Source organism: Phyllobates terribilis, unplaced genomic scaffold, assembly GCF_046119375.1.
Source record: "Phyllobates terribilis strain yellow unplaced genomic scaffold, ASM4611937v1 Scaffold_5__5_contigs__length_657084704, whole genome shotgun sequence".
Classification (NCBI taxonomy): Eukaryota; Metazoa; Chordata; class Amphibia; order Anura; family Dendrobatidae; genus Phyllobates; species Phyllobates terribilis.
Genome location: NW_027362765.1, coordinates 48,244,358 through 48,259,446, shown reverse-complemented (window position 1 = coordinate 48,259,446; position 15,089 = coordinate 48,244,358). Strand labels below are relative to the sequence as shown.

The following is a 15,089-nucleotide window of genomic DNA, read 5'->3' as shown; positions in this document are numbered from 1 at the left end:
GACCCCCACTACTAACAGCACACCCCTCCTTCCTCACATGCAGACCCCCACTACTAACAGCACACCCCTCCTTCCTCACACACAAAATCCCCCTGTTCCCTGTGCAGCCCCCATACAGGAACATCCACTTATCTGCGCCCCCAAATCCCCTCAGCGTCTTCACCACAGACTCAGCAGCAGCCACAGCTTCCTGCTGTGAGGTCTGCAGTGGAGGAGGAGGCCCCGCCCCTTCCAGTGACATCATCCCTCACCTGGTCACATGGGCATGACGTCAGCAAAGGTCCTTTAGTCACTTGGATTTCTCCTCTGCCATATATGTGGTGGCGGCTCTGCAGGTGGAGGTATGTGGAGTTCCCCCATTACTAAGAATTATAACGCTTTCCTCCCTCTCCTCTGATAGATACATACGACCCAACTATGAAGCATCAGGAAACACATATTGCCCCATAGTACAGCGCCCCCTGTCTGACACACAGTATAGTGTCCCCACAGTTCCCCTATCCCCCACACACACATTCTGATACTACAAGATGCCCCCACAGTACGGTACCCCCCACCCCACCGGCTAATAAATAAATGCCCCCTCTCCCCATTCCTGATACAGAAGACCCCGGGACACAGCACCGACCTCCTGGATCAGGTTCCCAGGTCTGGAGATGTGGCCCCGGGCCGGGGGGCCGGTGCTATAGATGTATGAGGGGCTGTTATCTGCGGTAGGAGCTGTACATTGTAATGGAGACATTCTGGGGACAGATTATCCCAGAAATAGAACTTGTTAGGTCTTTACACAATGTCACTGGATTTTAGCTTTTTCTTCACCTTATATTCTTAATGACGCTGTTCTAGGACCCCATTGTTAGGCCCCTGCTGTCATGGCGATATATTGGGGTGTGTTGTTCTAGGACCCCATTGTTAGGCCCCGGCTGTCATGGCGATATATTGGGGTGTGTTGTTCTAGGACCCCATTGTTAGGCCCCGGCTGTCATGGCGATATATTGGGGTGTGTTGATGGGAACAGGCCTCCCCCTCTGTCACCTCCGATCACATAACAAATAATCACAGTTGAGTCCTCAGTAGTTGATGCCTTTAATGACTGAAAAGATGGGAATAAATAGCCGCTCTCCAGACTCCTCCGGTCTCTTCATCACTTTATATTATATTTGTTACCATCTTTTCAGTCGGCCATTAAAAGGGATCAACCACTGAGGACTCTCAGCTGTGGTGATTTTCTACCTACTGGATTACACGGTACAAAGATAGATTTTCCTGTGTGATAAGATGGAGGAGGCTTTATCGATCTCTTTCTGCCTCAGATAAAATAAAGGATACTGTCTTTTGGGTACCTCAGATATAGAGGATGCCTTCTCTCTGTCTTCATCAAGATTGGGGATGTTCTCTTTCAATTTCGCTAAAACTTTTTTTTTACGTAAAATGTTATTTTAAACTTTCATCAACAATCATACAACTTGTAAACCAATGATATTGCTCAGGTGATGCACTGCACTACTGTAGTTCATTGTATTATCCCTGCCTGTACAGGTAAAACTAATGGCCCCATACACATTAGATAACTGTTGGCTGAATGATCATTCGGCCGGCGGCTCTGTCTCCCGACTCCACCATATACACAAACATTCATATACAGTGGGAAAAAAAAGTATTTAGTCAGCCACAAATTGTGCAATTTCTCTCACTTAAAAAGATAACAGAGGCCTGTGATTGACATCATAGATAGACCTCAACTATGAGAGACAAAATGAGAAAATAAATCCTGAAAATCTGATTTGGAAAGAAATTTTTTTCAAATTTTGGTGGAACATAAGTATTTGATCACTTACAAAGAAGATTTCTGGCTCTCACAGACCTGTAACTTCTTCTTTAAGAGGCTCCTCTGTCCTCCACTCATTACCTGTAGTAATGTCACATGTTTGAACTTGTTATCAGTATAAAAGACACTTGTCCGCAACCTCAAACAGTCACACTCCAAACTCCACTATGGTGAAGGCCAAAGAGCTGTTGAAGGACACCAGAAACAAAATTGTAGCCCTGCACCAGGCTGGGAAGACTGAATCTGCAATAGGCAAGCAGCTTGGTGTGAAGAAATCAACTGTGGGAGCAATAATTAGAAAATGGAAGACATACAAGACCACTGATAATCTCCCTCGATCTGGGGCTCCACACAAGATCTCACCCCGTGGGGTCAAAATGATCTCAAGAACGGTGAGCAAAAATCCCAGAACCACACGGGGGGGACCTAGTGAATGACCTGCAGAGAGCTGGGACCAACGTTACACAGGCTACCATCAGTAACACACTACGTCGCCAGGGACTCAGATCCTGCAGTGCCAGACATGTTTCCCTGCTTAAGCCATTACATGTCCGGGCCCATCTGAAGTCTGCTAGAGAGCATTTGGATGATCCAGAAGAGTATTGGGAGAATGTCATATGGTCAGATGAAACCAAAGAAGAACTGTTTGGTAGAAACACAACTTGTCGTGTTTTTAGGAGAAAGAATGCGGAGTTGCATCCAAAGAACACTATACCTACTGAGAAGCATGGGGTTGGCAACATCATACTTTGGGTCTGTTTCTCTGCCAAGGGACCAGGACGACTGATCCGTATAAACGAAAGATTGAATGTGGCCATGTATCTTGAGATTTTGAGTGCAAACCTCCTTCCATCAGCAAGGGCATTGAAGATGAAAAGTGGCTGGGTCTTTTCAGCATGACATTGATCCCAAGCACACTGCCAGGGTAACGAAGGAGTGGCTTTGTAAGAAGCATTTCAAGGTCCTGGAGTGGACTAGCCAGTCTCCAGATCTAAACCCTTTAGAAAACCTTTGGAGGGAGTTGAAAGTCCATGTTGCCCAGCAACAGCCCCAAAACATGACTGCTCTAGAGGAGATCTGCATGGAGGAATGGGCCAACGTACCAGCAACAGTGTGTTCCAACCTTGTGAAGAATTACAGAAAACGTTTGACCTCTGTCATTGCCAACAAAGGATATATAACAAAGTATTGAGATGAACTTTTGTAGGTGACCAAATACTTATTTTCCACCAAAATCTGAAAAAAATGTCTTTACAAATCAGACAATGTGATTTTCAGGATTTGTTTTCTCATTTTGTCTCTCATAGTTGAGGTCTAGCTATGATGTCAATTACAAGCCATTCTCGTCTTTTTAAGTGGGAGAACTTGCACAATTGGTCGCTGAATAAATACTTTTTTTTCCCCACTGTAGGTGGCTGGTGGTAATGTAGTCAGTAATGGACTCTGAGCAAATATGCTTATAGAGCCGAAGTAAAAAATGAAGATGTCCTCACCATGAAGTAGTTATTTCTCATGTCACGTGTAATGAATATCTCCTGCAGTATTGCTAATGCTGATTCCAGTGTCTGTAAATGGGACATGAATTACTCTTATAGAAGATGAGTCTATGAGAAACATATCCAGCTGAAGAGTCCAAGGAAGAAACTGCTTGTTGTGTGTGTGGCCTAAAAAATATAGGATTTATTAGTAGATATAAAGAGAACACTGACTACTGTAAAATAATACAAATAGTAATAGTCATATTAATGATCCCCCACAACTCCTGTGCCACCACTGTTTGGGTTCCCCGCCAGTTTCTGTATTTCCTGGTCAGTCTTAACATACGTAATCTCTACAGCCAATCAGTGGCTGATGAAGTGACCAACATAGCCAGTGATTGGGAGCATGGAGGAGACGTCTTATTCAGCAGTTCAACTTATGTTTCATGTTATGAATTGTGTTCAAGATCAGATAAATCAAAATTCTACATCACTAAAGTCTCCTCCTCTGTGTGCAGATAAATAAATTAGCGAGTAGCTGACAGTTTCTGGAAGAGCAAACTTTTACTCTGTACGTCCTCATTAGCAAATAGGTGCTACATCAAAGGTGAAGATAATTGTCCCTGAGGCAGACTGGACGTCTCTAGCATCACATGGCATAATGGAAATGCAATATTTTGATGCCATATTATCAGAAATCTGGTATCAACAGCATCCACGGATATACAGGTGCACGGATATACAGCCAATGAAAACACAAAAGTCATTATCTCAGCAAATTAAAATAATTAACAAAAACACCTTCAAAGGCTTCCTAAGCGTTTAAAGAGGTCCCTTAGCCTGTTTCAGTAGGCTCCACAATCATGGGGAAGACTGCTGACTTGACAGATGTCCAGAAGGCAGTTATTGACACACTCCACAAGGTCCCAGAGTTCCAATCTTCATTTGGAAATCAAGGTCCCAGAGTCTTGAGGAAGAGTGGAGAGGCACACAATCCAAGCTGCTTGAGGTCTAGTGTGAAGTTTCCACAATCAGTGATGGTTTGGGGAGCCATGTCATCTGCTGGTGTAGGTCCACTGTGTTTTATCAAGACAAAAGTCAGTGCAGCCATCTACCAGGAAATTTTAGAGCACTTCATGCTTCCCTTTGCCTACAAGCTTTTTAGAGATGGAAATTTCATTCTCCAACAGGACTTGGCACCTGTCCACACTGCCAAGTACCAATACCTGGTTTAAAAACAACAGTATCACTGTGCTTGAATGGCCAGCAAACTCACCTGACATTAACCCCATAGAGAATCTATGGAGTATTGTCAAGAGGAAGATGAGACACCAGACCCAACAATGCAGACGAGCTGAAGGCTGCTATCAAAGCAACTTGGGCTTCCATAACACCTCAGCAGTGCCACAGGCTGATTGCCTCCATGCCACGTCACATTAATGGAGTAACTGATGCAAAAGGAGCCCACACCAAGCATTGAGTGAATTTACTGAACATACATTTCAGTAGGCCAACATTTCGGATTTTAAAATCATTTTTCAAGCTGGTGTTATAATGTATTCTAATTTACTGCTATAATGACCTTTGTGTTTTCATTGGCTTTAAGCCATAATCATCAACATTTACAGAAATAAACACTTGAAATAGATCACTCTGTTTGTAATGACTCTATATAATATGAGTTTCACTTTTTGTATTGAAGAACTGAAATAAATTAACTTTTTGATGATATTCTAATTTAGTGAGATGCACCTGTATCTGTAATTGGGAGACGTAATTGCTTCTGGGGGTTAAAGCAGCCAGAATTTTCAGCCTCGGGAAACAACAGAAGTATAATATCAAGTGTTTCTACCATCTTTCTGTGCATACAATTATCCATCCTCTTCTCATCTGAAACCCTTTACAACATCTCCAGAAAAACTCATTGTCAGATCCAGGAGAGACAACGTGAATTGTGGATCTGTCCTAATTTCTTCGGTAATCTCCTCCCCCAGAAGGTTCAATCCATAAAATGTTTCTGTATTTAACCCATTAATTTTTGTACTGTTTTTCCTTGTATGTAAATCTTATCACTTAATTTGTCAGCTTTTTAAGCACTAGATTTTATTTTTTATGTATTAAACCTAAGTTTAATAAGTTTGTTCCTTGCTGTTCTAAACGTATCCACATCAAAGAGGAAAAGTATAGCTTGTTTCTTTTACCAAGTGTATGGCAAAGTCCAAGAAGTACCTATCGGGTGCTTTGAAAAGTTAGCTGTTCCTGGGATCTATCGTGCCACCCAGGGCAGGCGTCTTGGTGGACTATCAAAATGGCGAGAGGTGACTGCGAGAAGTGTGGTGTGGATGTGTGAGATAACTGTGGGGTGTGCTTAGCTCATTTTCAGCATATTGTAGTAGTTGAATGGACAAGTGATTGTGAGAAGCGGAGTCCCCCTATACAATCACATCCAAGTCACGAGTGCAGCTAGTGGGTGATGTTTATGACATTCCAGTTTATACGATCTGAGAATACAACATCTACACGTTCTATCTCCTCATATGTTCTCCTGTAATTGTGTTACTACATGGGATGTTTATGATGTTACATTGTCATTTTCTTCCCATTTAGGTCCCTACAATAGGGGATCTTCTCAGTGGAGATCTTCTCTATAAGAGAATTTTCCTGATTGACCCGTCAAGAATTGATATGGACAAGGAGAAGATGGCAGAGAAAATATTACACCTCACCTTAAAGATACTCTTTCGACTTGCTGGAGAGGTGAGAGATTCTTATGATGTCACATTAAATCATTCTTATCTATGGGAATAACAGATGGACAGAATTGGAGAGGTGAGGACTCTGGAAATGTCTGTAGTGAGTTTTATTACTGTGTGTGTCTCTTCATAACCAGGATTACACAGTGGTGAAGAAGACCGCTAGAGAGCGCTGTCAGGCCCCTGTGTCTGAGAGATGGGGAAGACCCCTGATCTCGATCATGGGACCTCCACCTCACCCCCTGATAAATGACCAGAAGATCCTAGAACTCACCTACAAGATGATTGAGCTGCTGACTGGAAAGGTAACACTGCTGGGACATTATACAGTAACACTATGAAGGGATAGGTTAGATGACTGTATCATTGTGTGCCTTAGGTTCCTATAAGGTGTCAGGATGTCGCTGTCTATTTGTCCATGGAAGAGTGGGAGTATTTAGAAGGACACAAAGATCTGTATAAGGGCGTCATGATGGAGGTTTCCCAGCCCCTTACATTACCAGGTAATAGACAGAACTAAATATGCACGGCCTATCTATGTAAATAATGAATTCAGTCCCTGTATGTGTTTCCTCTAGTTCTATCCAGTAAGAGGACAACACCCGAGAGATGTTCCAGTCATCTTCTTCTGCAGGACTGTAAACAAGAAAATCTCAATGTTCCTCAGGATCATCAGGTAGATGGAGAGAAGGTGTCATGAGATCTCCCCTATGATATGTAGACGGCTGTGAAGGTCTTGTGTTCAGTCTTTTTTTCTCATTCGTCTTATGGGGGTGTCACGGGTTTACCACAACAGAGAGGGGCCAGAAGACAGCAGCGTCTGATTTCACATACTTCTGCACTGATCAGAAGCATTTCTCCTTCATATTAAATGGTGCAGTTTTCTGTTAGCAGTGCAGGGAATAAACTGTTCAGCTTAGAGTCTCTGAAGCTTTCCTGCTTGGATGATCTCAGCTGTTCAGTATTGGCCACTCCCCTCTCCTATATATACTCGCCTCTGCGAATCTGGATTGCCAGTGAAGTGTTTATCTTTGACTGTTGCTATGTGTTTCGGCTGTATGCAAATCCTCATCCTCTCCTATTTAGTTTCCCATCCTTTTCTTCCCTGTATTCTTCTGTGTTGTCTGTTAATGCATACAGTGCCTACAAGTAGTATTCAACCCCCTGCAGATTTAGCTGGTTGACACATGCGGAATTAACTTGGCATTGTGTCATTTGTACTGTAGATCAGCCTGGAAGTGGGAAATGCACTGCAGCAAATTTTTTTTTCTTTTTTTTTTTAAAAAACGTTAAAAGTTAATTCAGAGTGTCATTTATTATTCAACCCCTCAAACCACAAGAATTCTGTTTGGTCCTCCTAAAGTATTAAGAAGTAGTTCAGGCACCAAGAATAATGAGCTTCACATGTGTGGATTAAAGATCTCTTTTTCCAGCCTTTTCTGACTATTTAAGACCCTCCCCAAACTTGTGAACAGCACTCAGACATGGTCAACATGGGAAAGACAAAGGAGCATTCCAAGGCCATCAGAGACAAGATCGTGGAGGGTCACAAGGCTGGCAAGAGGTACAAAACCCTTTCCAAGGAGTTGGGCCTACCTGTCTCCACTGTTGGAAGCATCATCCATAAGTGGAAGGCTTATGGAACTACTGTTAGCCTTCCACGGCCTGGACAGCCTTTGAAAGTGTCCTTCCGTGCCGAGGCCAGGCTTGTCCGAAGAGTCAAGGCTAACCCAAGGACAACAAGGAAGGAGCTCCGGGAAGATCTCATGGCAGTGGGGACATTGGTTTCAGTCAATACCATAAGTAACGTACTCCACCGCAATGGTCTTGGTCTCCGTTCCAGACGAGCCCGTAAGGTACCTTTACTTTCAAAGCGTCATGTCAAGGCTCGTCTACAGTTTGCTCATGATCACTTGGAGGACTCTGAGACAGACTGGTTCAAGGTTCTATGGTCTGATGAGACCAAGATCGAGATCTTTGGTGCCAACCACACACGTGACGTTTGGAGACTGGATGGCACTGCATACGACCCCAAGAATACCATCCCTACAGTCAAGCATGGTGGTGGCAGCATCATGCTGTGGGGCTGTTTCTCTGCCAAGGGGCCTGGCCATCTGGTCCGCATCCATGGGAAGATGGATAGCACGGCCTACCTGGAGATTTTGGCCAAGAACCTCCGCTCCTCCATCAAGGATCTTAAGATGGGTCGTAATTTCATCTTCCAACAAGACAACGACCCAAAGCACACAGCCAAGAAAACCAAGGCCTGGTTCAAGAGGGAAAAAGTCAAGGTGTTGGAGTGGCCTAATCAGTCTCCTGACCTTTACCCAATTGAAAACTTGTGGAAGGAGCTCAAGAATAAAGTCCACATGAGACACCCAAAGAACCTAGATAACTTGGAGAAGATCTGCATGGAGGAGTGGGCCAAGATAACTCCACAGACCTGTGCCGGCCTGATCAGGACTTATAAAAGACGATTATTAGCTGTAATTGCAAAAAGGGTTATTCCACAAAATATTAAACATAGGGGTTGTATAATAATTGACCCACACTTCTATGTTTAAAATTTAATAAAATTCAACTGAGCAACATAACTTTTTGGTTTGTAAGATTTATGCCTCTGTTCATAAAACCTACTCTCGTTTGCAGTTTGAAGGCTCTAACTTATTTGCATCTTATCAAACCAGCTAAATCTGCAGGGGGTTGAATACTACTTGTAGGCACTGTATTTGTATGGTTGGTATATTCATTTATCCCTGTAAGTTCTTTCTTGTTAGTCTGGTTTGTGTATATTCATACACTATTACTCTCCACTTCCCTGTGTGGGTGAGGGGGGCAGATATAGGGCTGATTCAGGAGTTCAGCAAGGTACGTGGTACCGGCATCTTCACCTTCATAAGTAATTCGGGGAGCAGGGATATCTAGGGCGCCCCTAGTGTTAGGGAAAGGGAAGGAGTCCCTGGCCCCAGGTAATCCGACAACAGAGTTGTGACATTAACGCTGGCCCATACTATTTTTTTATCCATTATGGATCCTATTACTGTTCTGGGTGGGCAACTGCAGCAACTCAGCCTGGAGGTGGCAGATCTTCACTCTGTTGTTTTACACCACCCAAACACGGCTGGTCTGGGGACTGCTACTCCCAGGCAACCCCAGGTAGAGCCCAAGGTCTCTTTGCTTGACAGATTCTCTGGGGGGCGAGACAAGTTTGTTGTGTTCAGGGAGGCCTGTAAGCTATACTTTAAGTTACGTCCTCAATCCCCTTTAACTGAGAAGCAATGGGTGGGGATCGTAATCTCGCTCCTTTAGGGTGACCCTCAAGCCTGGGCATTTTCTTTTCCGGCCGACTCCCAGTTGCTTCAGACGGTTGAGGATTTTTTTCAGGTGCTGAGTCACATATGCAGTGACCCCGACCGTGTCTCCTTGGCCGAGTCTACGCTCTGTGGTGGAAAAGGTAATTTTGTGGGTGCTTGTCCTTCTATATCCCACCGTAAGCAGCCACCGGAAACTAAGGAGCCCGGGTTGCGGGGAGGTTGGGAACCCGGGTGTACATATTTCCTCCATTGTTAGATCTCAATTTTTTCTACCAGCCGAGATCAATCTTGGCAAAGGTAAGGTTGTCATTTCTGCCTTTCTGAACAGTGGGGCAGGGTTTAATTTGATCGACGCTAGGTTTGTCCAGGCTCATAGCCTCAAACCACAAAAATTGGCTGGATTAATACTCATTATCTCTATTGACTCTGTATGCTTGAGCTACGGGTATTTTACTCAAGTCATTAATGTTGCATTTACAGGTAGGGGCCATGCAATACCAATTTATAGACTGTTATGTGCTGGAGGGCTTGCCCTTGGACTACATTTACTTTCACTGCACAACCTTGTGGGAGACTGGCAGACTCGGGAGGTGGTAAAATGGAGCGAGTATTGCCAAGAACACTACTTGGGCACCCAGTTAGCCAGCGAGGGTACCCAATCTCTACCTGAATACCTGTCTGACTTTGGGGATGTGTTTTGAGAACAGGGGTGTCAAGAACTTCCTCAACATCGTCCTTATGATTGTGCCATTAATCTCGTTGCTGGGGCCAAGCTGCCAATGAGTAGGTTATACAATATCTCTGGTCCAGAGAGTCAGGCCATGAAGGACTATATCGCTGAAAGTCTTGCAAAAGGTTATATCAGACTTTCTTCATCTCCCTTTGGTGCAGGGTTTCTCTTTGGTAAGAAAAAAAGATGGGGGGTTACGCCCTTGCCTAGACTTTTGCAAGCTCAATCGGAGGGGGATTATAGTCTCATTTGCATCAAGGAGGGGGCTGAGTGGAAGACAACCTTCATTACACCTGAGGGACACTATGAAAATTTTGTGATGCTATTTGGGTTGACTAATGCTCCCACCTTCTTTCAACACTTTGTTAATGACATTTTTCATCATCTGGCAGGTAGGTTTGTTGTGATCTACCTTGATGGCGTTTAGATTTATTCGCCTGACCTCGAGTCACATCAGGTACATGTCAGGCAGGTCCTTCAAATATTCAGAGACAAATTATTTGTCAGACCAGAGAAATGCATGTTCTCGGTTCAGGAGATCTCTTTTCTGGGTTATTTTTTTATCGTTCACCGTTTTATGCATGGATCCGGCGAAAGTCCGGGCGGTACTGGATTGGTATCATCCTGAGGACCTAAAGGCCTTACAAAGGCTTTTGAGTTTCGCCAACTACTACCTTACACTAGTGGCCAAACCTCTGACGGATATGACCAGGAAAGTGACGGACTTTTCCTAATGGTCCAGTCTGGCCTGAGATGTTTTTGATACTTTGAAAAGATGTTTTGCAACTGTGTCAATCCTTATATAGCCTGATGTCACTTAGCCATTTATTGTAGAAGTTGATGCGTCTGAAGTGCGGGAGGAGGCTGTATTATCGCAGAGTGCATCTCCTAGTAAATGGTGTACATGTTTTCTAAGAAACTATTTTCCGCTGAGAAAAACTATGACATTGGTAACAGAAAACTCTTGGCAGTTAAGTGGGCTTTTGCAGAATGGCATCATTTCCTGGAAGGGGCAGTTCATACAATCATGGTAATCACTGATCATAAAAATCTTTTATATTTAGAATTTGCTAAGCGTCTGATGCCTAGACAGTCAAGTTGGTCATTGTTCTTCACCAGATTCTACTTTTTTTGAGACGTATAGGCTGGGGAATAAGCATGTTAAGGCGGATGCCTTATCTCGTTGTTTTCCTGGGGGTGGAGATAATTATGAACCGTTTCCAATACTACAGAAAGGGGTAGTTATTGCTGCTATAAGTTCTGACCTTGAGAAAGAGATTGTAGAAGCTCAGGGTGACGCCCCTGCTGTTCATTGGGTAAACTGTTCGCACCTGTGAATCTCCATCTTAAAGTTATAAGTAAAACCACCACAGATCTCCTTACCCAATGTTTTTGGTGGTCTGGGGTGCATCAAGATGTTCGGCAGTATGTAGCTGCCTGTAGTGTGTGTGCACGTTCTAAGACCCCTCATACTCGCTCGTCTGGGTCTCTACAACCATTGGCGATTCCTAGTAGACCTTGGACACATTTATAAGTACATTTCATTACTGATTTACCCATGTCTGCAGGTAATACAGTTATTTTAGTGGTAGTGGACAGGTTTAGCAAGATGTCTCATTTCATCGTGCTATCCGCCTTATCCAATGCTAATAACTTGGTGCAAATTTTCATCAAAGAAATTGTGAAATCACATGGGATTCCTACCGACAGTGTTTCTGACCAGATGGTGCAATTAATTTCCAAATTTTGGAAAGTGTTTTGCGCTCGTTTGGGGATCTGTTGTTTTCTTCAGCCTTTCATCCATAGTCGAATGGGCAAACTGAATGCATTAACCAGAATCTTGAGAATCTTGGGTGTTTTGAGTCTGAGAATCAGGAGCATTGGGTTACTTACTTGTAGCTGAGTTTGCGGTGAATAACCGTTGTCATGAGTCTACTGGTAAGTCCCTGTTCTTCAGGGGCCTACGGTTTTCATCTTCAGTTTAGCTCTTCTAATAGGAATTGATCTTCAGGAATACCTGAAGTGGAATGGTTTTCATAATCTATTATGTATGTGTGAGAAGAGATTCTTAATAATTTGAAGAGGATGGGGTCCAAATATAAGAGTGTGGCTGATTGGAGACATTTGGCTGGTCCAGACCAGTGTTTGGTGATTTGGTGTGGTGGTCCTCAAAGAACCTTAAGCTAAGGGTCCCTTCTTGGAAACTGGTCCCAGGTTCATCGGTCCTTATAAGATTGTGTCCGTCGTCAACCCTGTAGCATTCCGCCTTGCTTTGCCACCTACTTTTAGGATTCATAATGTGTTTTACCGGTCTCTGCTCAAAAAATTTGTTGCGTCCTCTGAACGATCACCACCACCTCCATCTCCGATCAATGTTGATGGGAATTTGGAGTTTCAGATAGCTAAGATTATTGATTCTCGCTTGGTTCGTCGGTCTCTTCAGTATCTGCTACACTGGAAGGGTTACGATCCTGAAGAGAGAATGTGGGTACCAGCATCTGATATCCATTCGGTCAGGTTGATCCGGTCCTTTAACGCAGCACACCCTCATGTACCCGGCCCTGAGGTTCTGGAAGTCTCTCTTAAAAGGGGGGTTACTGTCACGGGTTTACTGTGACAGAGAGGGGCCAGAAGACCGCAGTGTCTGGTTTCATGTACTCCTGCACTGATCAGAAGCACTTCTCCTTCATATTTAACGGTGTAGGTTTCTTTGAGCAGTGCAGGGGTTAAACTGTTCAGAGTCTCTGAAGCTTACCTGTTTGGATGATCAAAGCTGTTCAGTATTGACCACTGCGTATTTTTCGGACCATAAGACGCACTTTCCCCCCCCCAAATTATTGGGGGAAATGGGGGTGCGCCTTATGGTCCGAATGTACCGTTTTGTGATGTGGGGGCGGCTGGGGCTGTGGCAGCTGGGGCGGCGATGGAACAGTGTTACCCAGTAATGAGCAGCGGCACCAGCATGTTTGTGGGCGCAGCCATGAATTCACTACATCCACGCTAGACATCAGGAAGTGGGTGGTCTCCCGTCCAGATGTCGCGCTGCAGTGACGCCACAGCCCCCTCCGCTGCCACAGCCCCCTCCCGCTGCCACAACTCCAGCCGCCTCCGCTGCCACAGCCCCAGCCGCTTCCGCTGCCACAGCCCCAGCTGCTGCGCCAGCCGCCTCTGCTTCCACAGCCCCAGCCGCCTCCGCTGCCACAGCCACAGCCCCCTCCTGCCACAGCCCCCTCCGCTGCCACAGCTACAGTCCTCTCCGTTGCCACAGCTACAGTCCCCTCCGCTGCCACAGGTACAGTCCCCTCCTCTGCCGCAGCCCCCTCCCGCTGCCACAACCCCAGCCGCCTCTGCTACCACAGCCCCAGCTGCCACAGCCCCCTTCAGCCACAGCCCTCTCCGCTGCCACAACCCCAGCCGCCTCCGCTGCCACAGCCCCAGCCGCTTCCGCTGCCACAGCCCCAGCTGCTGCGCCAGCCGCCTTTGCTTCCACAGCCCCAGCCGCCTCCGCTGCCACAGCCCCAGCCCCCTCCTGCCACAGCCCCCTCCAACCACAGCCGCCTCCGCTGCCACAGTCCCAGCCCCCTCCGCTGCCACAGCCCCAGCCGCCTCCGGTGCGCCAGCCGCCTCCGCTGCCACAGCCCCAGCCGCCTCCGCTGCCACAGCCGCAGCCCCCTCCACCTCCGCTGCCGCAGCCCCCTCCACTGCCACAGCCCAGCCGCCTCCACTGACCCAGCTGTTTCCGCTGCCCCAGCCCCCTCCGCAGCCCCGACTCCCTCTGCCTCCGCTGCCACAGCCCCAGCCCCCTCTGCTGCCACAGCCCCAGCCGCCTCCTCTGCCCCAGCCGCCTACACTGCCACATCTGCCACAGCCCTAGCCACCTCCACTGCCACAACTCCTTCCGCAGCCCCAGACGCCTCCACTACCGCAGCCCCCAGCCAGTGTCACCCCGCTCCCTGCCTATCGTGGGTCCAGAATGAGAGGCAAACATTATAACATATAAGTAAAATATAAAGTAAAGTGAAAAAGCACATGTCATTAAACATTGTACCACTCCTGTTGTGAACTATAACTCCCAGCATGCCATAAGAGCTGAAGGACTTGCTGGAAGTTATAGTTCTCCTCGGAGCAACCACATGACAAATGTGTGGTGAACTATAACTCCCAGCATGGCATAAGAAATGCAGGATATGCTGGGAGTTATAGTGCCCCTCAAAGGCAACCACAATACCTGTGGGATCCTAAAGAGGACATAATACGTGGCTGAACTCATACAGCCAGTACATGATACAAGCCGCCAGTGGATCGGGCAGCATACTGGCTGTATGACTTCAGCCACGTTTGTTTTTCGGCGTTTTTTCCTGCGTGTGTGTACAGTTTGAGACCAGTCAGTCATTGACAGCAGGAGAGGATAAGCCAAAGTACGATGTTTTCCTAGGCCGCAGCATTTCAGATGGAAGACTGAAACATACCATATCAGCCTTACGTCGTACATCCAGTGTCTGATACATTCTGCCTGATCCACCTCTAAAACCTGGGTGCGTCTTATGGTCCGGTGCGTGTTATAGTCCGAAAAATACGGTATACTTGCCTCTGGCAATCTGGATTTCCAGCGTTAGTTTCATACTGCCTGGTGTGGAGTGGAGCTGTCTGTTCTTTGTAGAGGTGTTTGGAGTGTTGATCTGTGACACTTGCTTGGTGTTTCGGCTGTGTGCAAATCCTCATCTTCTCCTATTTTGTTTTCTTTTTTTTCTCCCTGGTATTTCTCTCTGTTGTCTATAAGTGCATATTTGTATGATTGGTATTTTCATTTATCCCTGTATGTCTTCCCTTGTTAGTCTGGTTTGTGTATATTCTTACACCATTACTCTCCACTTCGATGAGTGGGGAAGGGGGACATATATAGAGCTGATTCAGGAGTTCACCAAGGTACGTGGTCCCAGCGTCTTCATCAGAAGTAATCCGGGGAGCAAGGATAGCTATGGCACC

General features: G+C 45.8%; 1 protein-coding gene across 1 annotated transcript in view; it reads left to right on the top strand.

The window, feature by feature from the left end:
- The first annotated feature begins 236 nt into the window (after positions 1-236).
- Positions 237-15,089, top strand: part of LOC141271913 (uncharacterized) — a 36,108-nt gene continuing 21,255 nt past the window's right edge. Inside the window, exons 1-5 of the mRNA XM_073682150.1 lie at positions 237-341; positions 5,914-6,063; positions 6,197-6,364; positions 6,439-6,562; positions 6,638-6,735. Coding sequence (XP_073538251.1) covers positions 5,992-6,063; positions 6,197-6,364; positions 6,439-6,562; positions 6,638-6,735 — 462 coding nt within the window. The 5' untranslated portion in view covers positions 237-341; positions 5,914-5,991. The remainder of the gene's footprint in view (positions 342-5,913; positions 6,064-6,196; positions 6,365-6,438; positions 6,563-6,637; positions 6,736-15,089) is intronic.